General features: G+C 37.5%; 1 protein-coding gene across 1 annotated transcript in view; it reads left to right on the top strand.

Moving 5' to 3' along the window:
• Positions 1 to 867: 867 nt before the first annotated feature.
• The window catches only part of KIAA0196 (KIAA0196 ortholog), a 28,082-nt gene continuing 11,019 nt past the window's right edge, over positions 868 to 17,930 (top strand). The window contains exons 1-14 of the mRNA XM_009997602.1: positions 868 to 1,053; positions 3,178 to 3,323; positions 3,519 to 3,603; positions 5,307 to 5,407; positions 6,295 to 6,487; positions 8,403 to 8,555; positions 10,903 to 11,016; positions 12,109 to 12,280; positions 13,149 to 13,276; positions 14,104 to 14,233; positions 15,633 to 15,745; positions 16,354 to 16,520; positions 17,149 to 17,224; positions 17,848 to 17,930. The exon at positions 17,848 to 17,930 is cut by the window's right edge and continues 5 nt beyond it. Of these exons, the coding sequence (XP_009995904.1) occupies positions 868 to 1,053; positions 3,178 to 3,323; positions 3,519 to 3,603; positions 5,307 to 5,407; positions 6,295 to 6,487; positions 8,403 to 8,555; positions 10,903 to 11,016; positions 12,109 to 12,280; positions 13,149 to 13,276; positions 14,104 to 14,233; positions 15,633 to 15,745; positions 16,354 to 16,520; positions 17,149 to 17,224; positions 17,848 to 17,930 (1,847 nt within the window). The remainder of the gene's footprint in view (positions 1,054 to 3,177; positions 3,324 to 3,518; positions 3,604 to 5,306; positions 5,408 to 6,294; positions 6,488 to 8,402; positions 8,556 to 10,902; positions 11,017 to 12,108; positions 12,281 to 13,148; positions 13,277 to 14,103; positions 14,234 to 15,632; positions 15,746 to 16,353; positions 16,521 to 17,148; positions 17,225 to 17,847) is intronic.

Below are 17,930 nucleotides of genomic sequence, written 5' to 3'. Positions count from 1 at the left end.
CGCGGAGGGGCCGTGGGGGGTGATTTCCAGCCCGGCGCGGCTGCTGTGGGGTCTGGGGCCCGCTCTGAGGAGAGAGCCCTCCCGGGAAGGCCTGGTTCTCGTTTTGGGGCAGAACTGGCCCTGTCATCTTCGGTTTGTCTCAGCGCTTTGGAAGGTTATTGCTGGACAGGAGTCAGCTCCTAACTTCCCCTGAGCGTTTCGGAACGTAAGAGCTTGTTTTGAGGAGGGCTGTGCTCCGTACCTTGCAGGAAACAGGCCAGGAAGTGCAGCCGCAGCAAGGAAGCCAACCCTTCAGCAGTAAAAAAAGGAACAGAGCAGATTTCGATTAGCTATAAAATTTTTCCTTGTTGCTGAAGCATATTGCAGTCCCTTTGGCTGTTGTTTTGGTTTGGTTTTGTTTTCAATTGGCTGTTATAAATACATCTTGTAAGGTGGTTTAATTGTTTTGCTTTCCTTCTGGCCATCTCCTTTGCATGGTCTTGGTTGCTTCAGCGTTAGTGATCATTTCATTTCTTCAGTAGTTCTTTTCAGCTCTTCTGGTGCAGAAGGTCGTGCTTTCCTTGCCTCACCACACACGTGACTGTCAAACAGTGTTGTGTGCTGAATTTGGTGTGTTTTTCTCATTTTACAAAGCTGCAGATAGGTTTTCTTTTAGATAAAATACTTGAGAGCATGCTTACAAATCCATTGAAAGTATCAAAAATAGGAATACAAACTGCACTGAACATGTGTGGTTGGTTTTTTTTTACAGGTGATTAATGGCACAGCGAGTTTTCTCATCAGACTTTCTTCTTCATATAACCTAAAAGACCGAAGATCAGAATCAGACTGCAGGACTTCTGCTGCTCTGTGATCTCCAGCTTCACAATGGTTGATTTTCTAGCTGAAAACAATCTCTGTGGCCAAGCGATTCTTCGGATTGTCTCATGTGGAAATGCCATCATTGCAGAACTTCTCAGACTCTCCGAGTTTATTCCGGGTGTTTTCAGGCTAAAGGACAAGGCTGATCAACAGAAGTATGGAGATATCATATTTGATTTCAGTTACTTTAAGGTAAATCCTTTTATTGTTAAAATTCTCCTTAAAGTGTTGCTGTCCTGCATGAGGCTGCTTCAGGTTATAAAACAGCCATTTCTGACTATTATGTTTGTTTCAGAATTTACTGTCGTGACTTCTCACTTGCTTAGTTTTTACCAAAAATTCACCAGGCTGAGATAGCAGTTGGGATATGCTTGGATGCTAATATTCTGCTTTGGGGCTGTATTGTATTTTATATACTTATGATCACGCTCAGCTTCATCTTACTCATTTCAGTGAGCAGAAACAGTATAGGGAGGGTTCTGTGCTTAGACTTTTTGGCAGACTATAACAAGTATCTGCAGTGAGACTGTCAGGGCAAAAAAGGGGTGACAGTTTTAAGTGCAGCCAAGAACAGACCTAGCTACACCTTTCAAAATGTTTGATGAGCCATCTGGCCTGTGAACTTTGATGGATACTGATTATATAAAATTTGTGTATTGGATTCTGAGGTTGTGGCAGTGGTTGTTGTTACTGCTCTTTCCTGCAGGAACATTAAATTATATATTCACCAGCAGGTTCTGAGCCTGTGCTTTTCTTTGGAGCAGTACCATGGGCAGCATGCCCATCTGCCTTTGGTTATCTGTAGCTTATTCTTTGCAGCCATGAAAACTGTTTTCTGCTTCCCTGTTTGACAGTAGTGTGATTGTTCATTCACTGGACTTGTCACATGTGCTGAGTGAACAGATAAATCAAAGAGTAGTGTACATGAAAAGCCCTTCTTTCCCTTACAAAATTAAGCTATTTGTAGAACCTCTGTCATTCTCCAGCATGATTAAGAACAAACTACACAGAATATCTAATCTGACTGTCTGGATTGTACGATACTAGAGCCTTGGACACTGAAAACCTTGAGCACAAAGGATTTCACAGATACCTGTAGATCTCAGTGCTTGTTATAAGTCTTTTTTTACACAAATTACTTAAAAGTTTCAAAGTAGAAGGGCATGATTGCTGAGAAATGCAAATATCCTTGAAATGTTAAGATTTTTGAATGCTAAGGAAGCACAGGAGTACTGCTGCTTTTCAGAGTGATCTCCCCAAAATCCATAAAGACATTCATACAAAGCAGAGATTAGTACATATAGATATTTTCACATGTGCCATTCCTATATTTGTGACTCTTAGAATTACCTAATGAGAAGAGATTTAAGATTTTGAAAATTCAGGCTGTTAATGTTGAGCATTTGAACTTCATGGGCAGCTTGGGGCTGGCTTATAGCCTATATATAGATGTTCTGCACAAAAAGGGAAGCAGAAGGAAATCTTAAAACCACAAAAAAAAGTTGTCACTGAATATTAAGATTAAAATTGTATTTTAAGTCTATTTTAAGCTATTTTTATGGACTTCATGTTGACTAAATCCTTTTTAACCATGATCTCACACCGTTGCTAGTGGTCTCTGGAGTGATGTTAGCAGTATTTTCAACTAAATGTTAGTAACCTCTCCAATTAAATGTGAACAGTTTAGCAGTTAACACCAGATGGTGGTTATGGGAGATGCTGACAGTGGTATATGATTTAAAAAGTTTGTACTATTACTTTAAGGAAGTCAGGTTCTTCATCCCAACCTTTTTCCCCCACAGTTGTTAATGACACAGTTTCTTCATTCATTTGGGGCCTAGTGCTGAGCTAGATCTAGATTCTTTTAAAAAAACAGGCCTAATATTTTTAAGCAGTTTAAAAATACAATAAGCTTTTTGATGCCTCGATATGATGATTTCTAGCTGAGAGATTCATCAGATCAAATGTGTAAGGGAGAAAAATCCTCTAGGGAAATAGCACTACAAAAAGCAAACAGTGGCCTCAGATGTACTGGGGCTTCACCCAAAGTTTTAACTATTCTCTTCTATTGGTTACATAGGAGAAATCATATTTAAAATAATTGCAGATTGTAACAAAGTGTAAAACTCATCCTTAAGGAATCAGTGTTGAATCATGAAGTAGCCTGGAAAACTACAGGTCCTTGTTCTAATAAGAAATATTAATTCTGGTGTTGTGCACACAGTGGTGGTTGTATGTGTTCTGGTTTCTCCTGAAGAGAAGTTAAAAAGAAGTGGAAGTCAAATATTGTCTCTAAAGACTATTTTCTTATCTCAGGGGCCTGAGACATGTGAAGGCAAACTGGAAGCCAAACCTGAATTACTGGATTTAGATGAAGAATTTCGTGAAAACAACATTGAAATTTTGACAAGATTTTATCTAGCTTTTCAGAGTGTACATAAATACATTGTAGATTTAAACAGGTATGGTATCTTAAATACACGTAGATTTTCTCATTTTATAGTAAAGCATCTCTTCTTTATCTTACAAGCACCGTTCCGCTTGTACTGGAGAAATGACTTTGATGTGACTTGCAGAGAAAGTTGGCCAATTAAGTTCTAATGACCTATGATTTGAAAGCAAAATAGTCAATGACAACTACTTGTTCTGATCCCTAGATACTTAGATGACCTCAATGAAGGAATTTACATTCAGCAAACATTAGAAACAGTCCTCCTTAATGAAGATGGAAAACAGCTTCTAGTAAGTATTGAACAGTTTTGCTATAGTAGAAAATGAACCAACTAGTTCAGTGCCAAACTAGACAAAGATTTATGTTTACCAAATTCATGGAAATGCTGTGACTTATTTTCAGGAATCATAGAATCACAGAATCATAGAACTATTCAGGTTGGAAAAGACCCTTGGGATCACCAAGTCCAACCATCGTCCCTACTCTACAAAGTTCTCCCCTAAACCAGATCCACCGACACCACATCCAAACAACCCTTAAACACATTCAGGGATGGTGACTCAACCACCTCCCTGGGCAGCCTGTTCCAGTGTCTGACCACTCTTTCTGTGATTTTTTTTTTTTTTTTTTATTTTTTTTTAATTTTTTTTTTTATTTTGGAATTCTATTTTAAAATATTTGTATTGCATCAGTGGTAGCCAGAAAGTAAGCAAAGATAATTTCTTCTAATGATTATGTAGATAACCGGATTTACCCGGATAAAATGTAACAGTCTGTGATAGGCAGGTTAGCACTAAATGTTGCTGCTTTGAAAATGGTAAGTCTAAAAGTGCCTGAAATGCTCAGTATCTTTCAGGTGTACTAGCTTTCTCAAAACATTTTGAACCCATAGTATTTAGAACTTACCAAACTAGTTTGAGGAGAATATAATAATAGAGATTTACAAGTTATGAAGCTTAAAAGTGGCCAAATGTTATATTTGATAAGGGAAAAACAAGCAAAGTCAACAAAAAGCTCCAAATCAAAACTACAAACCTGGAAAGAAATTGAAACATTTAGTGTTTCACTTAAAATTTATTCTGAGTTTCAATAAAACTTTTAAAGTAAAAACAACAATGGATTAATTACCTTCAGCACTGGAAACTTAAATTCTTCTGTTTTTGTTAGAACAAAATATTTCTATCAACCTTTTTTCCCCCCCTTGTTTCACAGGTAATATTAAGGTTTTTTGTATCTATGCAAAAACTGGTTTTGGTTTATATGGGAAATTACAAGTTGAGCTACCAAAAGTTGCAGCTCTAAACACAGGAATCAGGATCCTCACAAGCAGAACTTTCAGCATGTGAGAGACTGCTGGCATTATTTTTTGTGTGACAGATTCACATAAGTACCTTAAATAAAGTTTACAAAATATTTATCTGTGAATGTTGTTACCAATTTTCACGATTTATTACTGTTCGACATGTAGCAATTGTTTTCTAAAATGAGTGCAACAGCTTTTATAAGCCAATCTAATCCTTCTTTCCAAAAGTCAGCTGAGAATGCTTAAGGTCACGTCTCTGTGGATTCGTGCAAAGGAATTTGCTTTTGCTTTGTTCATGCTCTAAACCAGGTGAGTATGAACCAAGCCAATCTGAAAGCAAATCAAAAGCTGAAAGGCTGCATTTGGTAACAAGGGTGGCACACCTGTTTATATGACTTGAGTGCTTTCATGATTTAACTTTTAAGCTAGTATCTCCTCATGGATGTGTTGTGTGTGTAAATACTTCAGGTGTGGCCTCACCAGTGCTGAGTACAGGGGGACAATCACCCTGTCCAAAAAGTCCAAATGCTACAGCCTCCTGTTTTTCGTATTGTATTGACTAGGTAGTTGAGATTGGGTCAGTTTGCCAATACATTTGTCTTATATGTGTTTACAAAATTGTGTTGATGTTTTTTTCCGTCATTCATTCATTCATTCATTCATTCATTCATTCATTCTTTTTCCAAACAGTGTGAAGCACTCTATTTATATGGAGTCATGCTACTGGTCATTGACCAGAAAATTGAAGGAGAAGTCAGAGAGAGAATGTTAGTTTCCTACTACAGATACAGGTAATGTATGTTGATATACAGAGGCACTCAAGGCTGAAAGGATGGAAATGTGTTGAATTGAGATAAATGGAAATATAGGGACCTTTTTGGTTGACTGAGTATATACAGATACATTGATAATTCAGCAGAGCTCTCTTGAGTATCAATAGAACTCCTTGCTCAGCTGTGTTTGCAGGTCTAGCTGCAAAACTGGAAAAACAGATTTTTCGTGCTGTCACAACAGAAATTTGAAGTCCACTGTCAAAGAAACTTTCAGCTGAAGCTTTAAAGCTGCAAGTGTCAGCAGTGAAAGTATCACAGATTTCCAAATGTGTGAGCAAATCTTGGTTAAGAGTCCTGAATATACGGATGTCAAACATGTTGAAAGTCAAACTTCTTATAGTTACAGTGCTTGATTAGTCAAATCAGGAATGAGTTTCCAGGATAGGTTGAGGGCATCATTGTGACATTTAGGGCCTTGAAAGGTATCAGGGCAAATCCTTTTGTGTGCATAAAGAATGGGGTATCCTGTTCCTATGCTTCTTAGACAATGTGTATGCCTCTCAGTATGTAATGAGAGAGGATTCCTTAACTCTGGAATATAGAAGTGAGGAGGAAAAAAAACCCAAAATAAAAAGCAGAACAAAAATCCTCTGAATGTAAAGCTGCTTGTTTCTGTTCCTGAATAAAGTTTGTTTTTCTGTTCATGCTTCATGTGCTTATCTGTGATTCCAGTATGGGCATTTATCCTTCTATAATACAGTGAAGATGATACTCATGGAGTAAACAACGAAAAAGCTAGTTAGTATCAGTTAATTTTCTTGGAGAGAAGGCATGTTTACAAGGAGAGGGAGAAGAGGAAATGGTTACATCCTACAGCTCAATTTTTCCTTGCCTTTGTAAAACAGTGCAGCCCGATCCTCTGCTGATTCCAATTTAGATGATGTCTGTAAACTGCTTCGAAGCACTGGATACTCGAGCCAGCCTGGAGCTAAACGACCTCCCAACTACCCTGAGAGCTACTTCAGCAGGGTGCCCATCAGTGACACCTTCATTAGCATGGTTATTGGCCGCTTGCGGTCCGATGACATTTATAACCAGGTAAGTTACTGTGAGAGAAAAGGGGGATCTAAAATCGACTATAAAATGGTTTCTCAGGTTAGTTACTCTACCCGGAAAAAAAAATAAATCATGAATAATGGAGGTTGGAAGGGACCTCTTGAGGTTACTCAGTCTAACCCCCTGGCCCAAGCAGGATCAGCTAGAGTGGATTGCCCAGGACTGCATCCAGTTGGATTTTGAGCCTCTCCAGAGGTGCAGACTGCAAAGCCTGGCTGGGCAAACTGCTCCTGCTCCAGGGCTTAGCCCCTCTCACAAGAAAAAGAAATACTTTATTTAATGTCTTTAAATCATAAATGATTGGCTGCTCTTAATAACTGGTTCCTTCAGAGATTCCCATTATTTAGTTACTGCAGAAAGATTAATCATCCCTTAAAAGACAGTGTTTTTAAAAAGGAAGAGGCATATTACAGTTCTTAACTGACAGTTGTATTAATAAAAGTATGGCTACTAGATTTACAGTCTCTTGTAATATGACTCCTTTGAGAGATCTTCAACAAGCATTTGCTTTTGTGAAGGTTTCAGTCTTTAGCATGGACAAGCAATCTTAGTTTTTAAGTACTGGTTCACTTTTAGTGAATCCTGGAAAACTGAAGTGGGTTATAGATGCCAGAAAACCAGCATTTCAAGATGAATGAATGATTGTAAGAAATACACTAAGGCTTAAGTCTTTAGGCAGGAGCAGCAATTTAAAAGTAGGGGCCTTATCAGCAACACTTTAATATTATGGACAGACATATTAAACTTCAGAGGGGAAAAATGCCTTTTCAGGCAAGAATTTTTTAATATGTTCAGAGTTCTAGAAACAAAAAAATATAACTTGGCAAGTTGTGAAGAGAGCCCATTTTGTGACATAATGTATGTCTCTGCTAGGAAACTGAAGTGTTTCTGAGACTGTGCTCTGGCAAAATATTTAACCCAGAAATCTTACTTAAATCAGTTGATATTTTGTAGCACAATTACTTTTCCTCCTTTTTTATGTAACTGTTGGTTTATTGCCATTGCATTAAAATAATGTTACAATTAGTGATTTTGATTTCACAGTGCTTACAGTAGATAATGAAAAACACTGTTTCCTTACAAAGTGTGGTTATAACCTAAGGACTTCTTCCAAGTGTAGTACAAAAAGTAGGGTCAGCTGAACTCAGACTGAATACAGCCTGGTTTACTAACTTGTGTTATGTCTGAGGCGTTAACTGCTTTGATACTTGCACTGTATTCTTGATGGCAGTGGGGAGAAGCCTCTTGATGTATTTATTTTTTTTTAGTTTTAACAACCTAATAAAATAATCAAGCAAAACTAAAGAAAATGTTAGTAAATAAAAGCAGATAATTATTTTCCTAATGACAAATAATTATTTCTTGTTGAATATTATTTTAATGCCAACTGTTTTTGTTAGCATGGATGTCTCTTAATATATTATCCTATTTTTTTAAATGAAAAGTCGGTTGTTAATTTGAATCTTTTTGATCTTTCTGGTACATGGAATTGGTGAATAATTAAATTATCTGCATCCTAATTGCCTGTTGCTTCAGTCAAATATCTGAGGTGAACTAAACATACCCAGTTATGAAATACTGATTTCTAACTCTGCTCCTTTCAACTTGAGCTCTTTCATCTTGAGCTCTTTGGTTCTTCCCTCTTTTGACTTATTGACAGCATAGTAATATGTTACTATATCCTGTTAAAGTTAGAAGCATCTACACAGTCACCTTTTATATTCTGTAAAATGTATCTGGCAAACATGCTGTGTTTGTAAGCATGTCCAGCACATCCATATATCCTCCTTGCCTTCTAGATTCTGTTTACTGTGCTCTTTAAAATGCCCCATAATGTTTGCAAGTGGTTTATGTTGCACTATATTCTGTTCTGTTGTGCTCTATTCCCTTTTCCTAGGTTTCTGCATATCCGTTACCAGAACACCGCAGCACTGCCCTAGCTACTCAGGCTGCCATGCTCTATGTGATCCTGTATTTTGAACCTTCTATTCTTCACACTCAACAAGCCAAAATGAGGGAGATCGTGGACAAATACTTTCCAGATAATTGGGTAAAAAAATAATTCTGTTTTAAAACTGTTTCCTGGATTTAATGTTATATGAACAATTTACCTTTTTACAGTATGCATTTTAGAAAATAATAATGTCCTGAAACCAGAGTAGATTCTTCTCTAGGGAAATTTTACTTTGTTCAGAATTAATACAATTCCAACCTTCTGGAATAATGTGGAAAGCTCTCTTTTCAAACTATCGTTATTGTCTTGAAATGCTTAAATCAACCACTCTGACACCATCGTGGTAAAGTGAGTCATAGAAAAAAATGTAGGCCAGAAGGTAATACAGGAGTCTTCTAGTCTGCTAGACAGGGCTGTCTTCAAAGTTGTTTTGAAAATATCTAAAATTAACATCTACAGCCTGCAGGCTCCTGTGGCTGTTCTTAAACATTATCATTTGTAGCTTGTGGCTCTCACCTCTTTTCTTTTCCCTGCATGCTTCTGAGCTAAGTCTGGCTCCATCTTACTCAGAACTTTCCTGTAGATAGTGGAAGCCTGTGGTCAGATCCTGTAGTCTTCTTTCCTCCAGCTGAGGCAAACCCAGCTCCTGTAGCCTCTACTTACATAGTGGCTCCCCTGAGTGTTTTAGTGGCCTTCAGTCTGATTCATTCCAGTTTGTCCAGGTCTTTCACACACCGAGGAGCCCAAATCTGAATGTATTACTCTTACCACTTCCCCAAGTCTGTTGACTGCAATGTGGCTGCCTAGCCTAGTGTAAGTTTAGTCTTTGTTGTCGTTAGGCTGTATGTCTGATTCACCTTCCGTTTGTCCACCAGGGCACTTGGGTCCTGTTCTGCAGAACTGTTAGGCTTTCAGTTGCCGGATTATGCTTTTGCACGTGTTTGTTTTTGTCCCAGCTGAAGGACTTTGTATTTATTATTATTAAATGTCTTGTGTTTTCTGCTGGTGAATTCCACCAGCTTGTACGGGCTGCTCTGAATTGCAGTCTTGGTTTTCAACACTGGCCCCCATACTGATGTTATTGGAAATCTTATTTAAGGATTCATTCCATGCAATTGTTCAAATAACTTAGAAGCAAAACCTGTTGCTCTCTGCAATGCCACAGGCCTTTTCAGTTGTAGTGATCAAAATGGAATGACTATGTGTCTCAGTGTTGAGATTTAGGATTTTCATCCTGAAACCCTAGTCTACAAAAAATGCTACTGAAATATGCTGGCATGTAACAGTAGAGTCTGCAGGTAGCCTAGGTCAGTGGGAATCAGACTTCACAAAGAAGCCATGTATCTCTGTTAGTTTCAAGTTGCGTTCTTCTGTTAGCAAAACAGTGAATAAAGGAGGGAAGAAACTGCAATAGCTCTCTTACAGAAACTCATCGGTTTCTGAAAACTGCAAGCTTCTTTTAGAAAGGAGAACTTGACATTGTGAATTTTTGCTTATGCCACCATTTTTATTGACTTGACTTCATACTGCAAACATATTTTAAGACAACACCCATCTTGTTACCGGGTATGGATGAGTTAGCTGCATGTTCAGAATACTCGACTCTTAGGCTGGTTTAAAATCATTGTTAGAAGTTGAAGTGTAGTTTTTTGAGGAACTATCAGCTGCAGGGAGTAATGAGCTTCACTTCTGCAATCTGAGAGGTCTCCTCCTTGCACCAGACCCATTTGCCTTCTTGGTTTCCTTTTGACACTGCCAGAAGAGCTCAAAGGCTCTAGGGACAGTGTCCCCCTAGATGTGACCATGCCTGGATGGTGGAATGTTGAAGCAATAGTGTGACAAAGCTTATGATGCAACATCTCCATATAGCCTTAATCTGTCAATAACCCAAAGATTATTTTTTTAATCTAGTATCTTAGAAAAACTTGCAATTCAGCCACAATAGTTTATTCTTAATCACACTCAGACTTGGGTAGGGTTCTGAAATTAGTCCCCCTGCTCCTTAAAAATCACTTTAATAGTTTTCTTCCATTTGTTTTCACCATAGAAGATGTGTTGCATTTCAGTTTGGGCCTTTGGGCATCCTTAGAGTAGGATTGATTTAGATTATTTTTTTCCTCTATCATAGTAATTTCCCCAGTTGTTTTTGTCAGTCTCCTGCATAGCATCATGGAGGGAAAAAATAAAGGACAAGGGTCATTCACAGTGACTGAAACTGTGAACTTGTTTTCAGAACTAAGCCTCTAATTCATTGTGTGCCTTTAATTTCAAAGTCTTCTTACTCCTTGATTTCCAAAGGTGTTGGAGTAAAGAGTACAGCAGCCAAAAACGTTTGGTTACCTTTTCTTCATATCCGCAACATAATGCTTCCTGCTCATTGCCAAAAGAAAAATATGTCTTCTTAATAAAAATGCAAATTCTCTTTTTCTGCTTTCAATTCTAGGTTATTAGTATTTACATGGGGATCACTGTAAATCTAGCAGAAGCATGGGAACCCTACAAAGCTGCTAAAACTGCCCTCAACTACACGCTGGATCTTTCAAATATCAAAGAGCAGGTACATAAGCCAGAATTTTAGCAAGATTCAAGCTGTGTGGGCATTTCAAGTGTTCTATAATATGGGTGGTTTCCTCTTGAATACAATTATTTGTATTGTATTCAAGTACACAACTTTGAGTATATAATTTTGTGTTTAAAATACTTCAGGGTTTCAAAATCTTGTCTTTACAACATTGCTTGTTTCAATTCCTCTCACAGTGTCAAAAGGTTCAGGATTGTGGCTCCTTTCAATACGTGGTAGCACTTGTCTCCATGTTGTGCAGTATTGGGATGTCTTAAGTTGACTGCTTGGTCTTTCAAATATAGCAGTTTTAGAAGTTACACATTTATGCTGACAGTGTGGCACTCCCTGTTTTAAACAGGGCCTCCCAAATTAGTTGATTAATGAAATGGTAGCCTGGGAAAAGCATTTGACTTAAAAGAATGATACTGCAAGGTTGCATGATTTGATGCAGTTAGTTCTTTTTATGGGAAGTAATTTTTTCCATACATAAAAAGCAGTGAGTGATAATGATCTGTTTGTGTGCAGCACAATAGTAATTTGGGCATTTTCCGGCATTAATGATAGCTAAATATCTCCTTAGAATCTGACCACAGTGCTCAGGAAAGTGCCTAATTAGGAGAAGAGTGCTATATATTGTCTAGTAAACTTAGGGCATATGTGCAGGCATTTGCCCTTAGTCTTTAGGGAAGAAATTTGTGAAGTAGAGCTGATACCTAATTCATAACAAGTATTTCCATTCTGGAGTAGATGTTTTGTTGGGGTTTTTTCTCATTAGGCAATATAGTATTAGTATCACTTTCTAGGAATGATTTCTAGAGACCACATAAGCAAATGTAAGCCATTTACAAGTCTGTGCTTTTGAAACATGATGATTCCTATGTAGGCTCTTTGCTTTAAAATTTAGCTTGCATCCTTTGACATGCAGCTGCTGTGTGTTATCTTGTCTGCTCTTAATGGTGAAGTTTTGCAGGACTTTTTTTTTTCTTTATGTGCCCTTCAAGTTCTTGTGAAGCCACAGTCACATTGTACATGATGTGTTCCATTTGGTGCAAGGATGATGTTGATACAAGCTTTGTCTGTTCCAAGGCAAGTAGATACGCTGCAGTCAGTGAGCGAGTGCAGACTCAGGTGCACCAGTTTCTCAAAGAGGGGTGTCTGAGGGAGGAGCTGGTGCTGGACAACATCCCCAAGCTGCTGAACTGCCTGCGAGACTGCAATGTCGCCATCCGCTGGCTGATGCTTCACACTGCAGACACAGGTAAGGCTTCATTCTGGATTTTTATTACAGAGCTGTCAGTCCTGCTGTGCTGGTGCTGCATTTTACGTCCTGAGTGAAGCTCCGTATGTGCTGCTGTTGAAGCCAGCAGAGTTTCATGGACTGTTTTCAATAGATTGTTGAGCTGTTCTTTTGCCAGCTGTCTCCTAAAGACTCTGACTGAAACAGCACATGTGCATTTCCTTAATTCTTGCAAGCTAGACATGGATACAAAAAGTAGTAAAAGAAGTAATGATCCTGTTGAATAATAATATGCAGAAGAGTTTGGGAACTTTATATTTTTCTGCCTTTTCACTTAAAGCATCATTCTGAGACTTTTCTTAGCACCAAAAGGAAAGCAGTAGCCAACTTCTCTAAGATCTTAGTAATTAATAGTTTAACACCAAGGATTTTATTCTGTTGAACTGACTTTCAACTGGAAGTGTTGAACAGTATCTCTGACATGAGTTTGAGTCTCTAAACTTAGCTATTTCAACATGGAGTTGGTTGAATTCTTGTCCTGTCTTTGGGGCTTCCTGATATGTCAGAGTGCTTCTGTTACACCTCCAGGTATTTTCTGTAATGGTTTCAGAAACGTTGATCACTGGGTTTCTCAGCCAGGGGTACTAAATTCACACTTAGTTTGCAGAAGAGTTCTCAGAAGGCTGAAGCACCACAGAAACCTGAAGTATTTCCTGTTCTAAGGAAGGGTTGTACAAGTGTGGTGAGACCCATGTTAATGGGGAACAACTGGGGACTTGGATATCAGAGTAAATTTTATTTGATTTCAAGCTGTAAAAAAAAACTCTGTAAAGACTGGAAAGCTTGGCCAAATTCTGTAACAGTGGAGAGATGTTGTTTCCATTTTCAGCTTGTGATCCAAATAACAAACGTCTCCGCCAGATAAAGGATCAAATTCTCGCAGATTCAAGGTACAATCCCAGGATCCTTTTCCGGCTTCTTCTGGATACAGCTCAATTTGAATTCATTTTGAAAGAGGTAATGTGCTGCTCTGTTCTTCGGGGTTTTCTCCTGAGTGACAAAACAGATCTGAGGACTTGAATAGTTACTTGAATACATTTACTGCACAGTCCACTTAGATAAAGAATGATTATTTCAATTTGTTAATTTTGAGTTTTCTATAGAAAATTACAAACTGCTGTTACTTGGAAGTGATTTTTGCAGTTTTCTCAATAAGAAACAACTTACCCAAAATGTTTACTCATATTTTTGCATGAAGATCCTAATACCAGGCATAATAAAATCTGTTGAGGAAGCTGCTTAGGGTATTATCCTGCCATACTTCTCTTTTTCAGGCTTTCTTTTAAGCAGAGATGAGAGCCTATGTATGTTGAAGATAAGCTGCTAAGAGAACTGTTACACCTATGCATGAAGTTCTGCCATTTCTAAAAGATTCCACGTTAATGCTCTGGTACTATCCTGGCAGAATAATAAGACTTTGCTTATCTTCACATACATGCATTTTTTAATTTGGTTTCATAGGCTGAGATGACTATGCAAACTATAAGTCAACATTAGACCAGTGTCTTCTAGGATATCTAAGCTAAAAAAGCCTGAATATTTTTATAAGTGACTAAAAATCAACATTAATGGTTTTTAACATTAATTTACATTCTATTGCTGTATGTCCATCACACTGGCTGTATTTCTTAATGTTTTTAATTTTGTATTTAATATTCTGGCAAGATCATGAAGTCTGTAGTAATCACTGTAAGTCAGTTCTGTCTATTTGCAGTATTTTATTTCATCTATTGTAGTATGGCTTCTTGCCAGTTTTGTAAACCAAATGCTTCATTTTCCAATAGATGTTCAAGCAGATGCTGTCAGAAAAACAAACAAAATGGGAGAACTATAAAAAAGAGGGATCTGAAAGGATGACTGAGCTTGCTGACGTCTTCTCTGGCGTTAAACCTCTTACTAGAGTGGAGAAAAATGGTAATTATTAAAAACTAAACTGGGGTGAAAAGTAATTTAGTTTTTTTTATTTCTAAGCTGGTAGCAAAAGAAAACACACAAGACTAATACTGACAGTAGGAAACATTTACATGTCCATCAGCAGCCACAGAGGTTTCTTATGCACTGTCTTGTTTGGGTTTTCTGCTAATATTCCATAGGTAAGCCATGTTTGTATATTTAGATGGCTTTATTTTGAAAAATACTTTTGTCATTTTAGTTTAGATATGCCAGGTAAGACTATGAAATGCCACTTCACTTTGCCATGAATAATGGAGTACAGTTGCTGTGTTTTATGTACAAAGGAGCACAAAGATCATGCCATTAAATAAGCATTTATTAAATGCGTATAAAAAATTAAACGCATTATTAAATAAGCATTTTTCAAACCTTCTTTTACTTCTGTTCTGTACCAAGTGGTATCATACTGGTTCCCCTAGTTCTTCTAGGATTTAGAAGTGTTGAATCTATATTTCTTTCCTGCTTTCTTGCTCCGTTTTTTGAAGCATCTTTTTTTCTTGAACCAGTGTAAGAAAAGGAATTGTAAATCACTCTCTTTGATCAGCAACACTGCATAAAGTGTCAGTGTAAGGGCAGCATTTGCGATCAGTCCAAAACAACAGAACTTACAATACAGGCAATTTTCTTACTTGCTTCCATTTAAATGCAGAATTACTTTACTGAAATATTTCCCTTTATCTTTTTGATGTCAGCAGACTCGTATCGAAAGAAAGAAATTGCAACACCAAAGCAATTAACATTGTAAACCCATTAATAAAACACAAATTGGTTATTTAGTGAGCTTTGTCATCTTCATATAGACTTCATAATACACTTGTATTGGTATTTGGTTTTTTGAATGTTTTGTGGAAAACTTACCTGAGCATACAGGAAACTTCCTGGGTCTGTGGGAAAGTGAGAGAGGGACTTTTTACAAGGGCACATAAGTGATAGGACAAGGGCTAATTGTTTCAAGCTGAAAGAGGGTAGATCTAGATTTGATATTAGGAAGAAATTCTTTCCCATGAGGGTGGTCAGACCCTGGCACAGGTTGCCTAGGAATGTTGTGGATGCCCCTTCCTTGGAAGCATTCAAGGCCAGGTTGGATTGGGCTTTGAGCAACCTCGTCTAGTGAGAGGTGTCCCTGCCCATGCAGGGGGAGTAGATCTAGGTGACCTTTAAGGTCCCTTCCAACCCAAACCATTCTGTTATTCCAGGATTCTATTTACACCTTTACAAGTCTACATGTTGAACAACTGGAAATACAGGAGATTTTAAAAACCTTCATCTTACTCTTGCATGCACAGCATTGAATATTTTCTTGTTTTGAGTAGCAAGTTCTTTGGAAAGATTTGATTGAATTTTACTTGTTCTTACACAGAAAATCTTCAGGCTTGGTTCAGAGAAATCTCCAAGCAGATAATGTCTCTAAATTACGATGACTCCACTGCAGCAGGCAGAAAAACTGTGCAGCTGATACAGGCATTGGAAGAGGTATGGCAAATATATTTTGAGATAAATTATCTTATCCTTTTGAAAAATAACATTTGATGCATGTGCTGTGACTTCTGAGGTACAACACAAATCTGCATTTTAAGCATTGTTTAATTCTGTCCATCCTTGCAGTTTTGTATGTACAATCAGTAGGACTTGCTTGGAGATCTTGTGATTGTAAAATAAGGGATATACCATGAAAAATAATGCCACTTGCAGCTGACGATTAATAGGGTTGTAAAAAAAAAAATCAGTAATAAAAATTGCTCATTTTAGTAGAAATTCTGAAAATAAATAAATTTTAAGCTAGAGAGGGTAATTGGACAGGCAAAATAAAAATGTTTGTTATATGTACATTTCTTCTACTTCCATGGTATAAAAGAATGCTCAGTCTGCTGTTACACAGTACATCTCCTGGAGTAACTTTGGGACATTTATTATTTAACACACTCTAAGCCAGGATTTATTGTGTCTTACTATAATAACATCCTGAAGAATGCATTAGTATACTGATTCTATTTCTATTGCTGTAGTTAAAGATGAAATTGAAAAAAAAAAAAAAAAAAGGTGTTGTTTATGGGGTTGGTGGCTTTGTTTTTTAAATCCAGGTCCAAGAGTTTCACCAGCTGGAATCTAACCTGCAAGTTTGCCAGTTTCTGGCTGACACCCGCAAATTTCTCCATCACATGATCCGAACTATCAACATTAAAGAAGAGGTCTTGATCACCATGCAGATAGTTGGTGATCTTTCTTATGCTTGGCAATTAATTGACAGGTATCTTAGCAGGTGCTTTTTCTTCTAAGTAAAGCATAATTTGTGATACTTATGACTAATAACATGCATAAATATTACTAATACTATAAACTTTCAAATTTAAAAATAGTCGTGGAGCCTTGTTCTATGAGTTGCTGAGTGTATTTAACTCTCATTGACTTGAATAAGTATCAACAGCCATCCTTGGTGTGTTGTTAGCTGCAGGTGAAGTGATGCTGTAGCTTCTTACTGGCTATCCTATTCTTTCTATGACTATTTTATTAAGCTTCTCTTGCTAGCCTTTAATCTAGTTAAGTGTTCTCCAAATTGCTGGAGTTCCTGTTCCAACCAGAAAAACAAACAAGGAAAACCAAATGCTAGAGAACCCTTTTTCCATGGTGTGTTTTTGCTGGGCTAATGCTTCATTACCTTGGTCGTTAGCACTCTTCTGATGCCCACTTATTTTGCCAACCTACCCATTTTTTCTAGCCCATACCTCTTCAGACCAAAATTGTCCTTTAGTGAAGTTCTTTAATGATCTCCTGTGCCATTTCTAGATTACACTGGTGTTAGTAACATATGATTTAAGAGTTGAAAATAAGAATTTCAGAGGAATAAGTGGATTTGTTTTGTTTGCTTCTTATCCCAGCTTTACATCCATTATGCAGGAAAGCATAAGAGTCAGTCCATCTATGGTAACCAAACTCAGAGCCACATTTCTAAAGGTAAGTATGGACAACAGTGAATGGCCTTGAATGCTGCAGGTCAACCAGAGCATTTGCTAGAATAAACCTTGAGGCTGCAAAGTCTCCAAAGAGTCAAAACTCCCTTTAACCAAAATTTTCTGCATCTGGATTTTTTACACTGTATTAAATTAACTCCATTAAAGAAAATAAACCAAGTTCTGCATGTTTGTTATGCAACCCAGGCTTATTGCTGCTGTTTGGCAAGTCTCATCATCCAGCCTCTGCTCATTAGTTATTTGTACAGTACATTGGTGCATAGATGGGATCCTTTGTGTGTGTATCTGTGGAGGCTGAAGGAGTTACAAAGATTATGGATCTCATGGAGGGGCTTGTAAAATTACAACAAGGAAAATATTTCACAATACTAGTAGGATTTTTAAAAAAAATTAACAAGGGGGTTGTGACATTATAAACTCTTGAGTTTTTTGACTTCTAACAATTTCTTTTTTATCTGTTGGCAAACCTTGTGTTGTAACACTGCTCTTCAGGAAGAATATAGTGGTTTGAGTTGTAGGTTAAGAGCCTGAGTAAGAGAGTTCTAGCATGGAATTCCTATTAGAAAAACAGCCCTGTGAAGTTAAAGATGTTAACTTTATTTCTAGCTTGCTTCTGCTCTTGACCTGCCACTTCTCCGCATCAATCAAGCAAACAGTCCTGATCTTCTCAGTGTATCACAGTATTATTC

Source organism: Chaetura pelagica, unplaced genomic scaffold, assembly GCF_000747805.2.
Source record: "Chaetura pelagica isolate M959 unplaced genomic scaffold, ChaPel_1.0 scaffold1, whole genome shotgun sequence".
Lineage (NCBI taxonomy): Eukaryota > Metazoa > Chordata > Aves > Apodiformes > Apodidae > Chaetura > Chaetura pelagica.
This window is presented reverse-complemented; position numbering and strand designations above follow the sequence as displayed.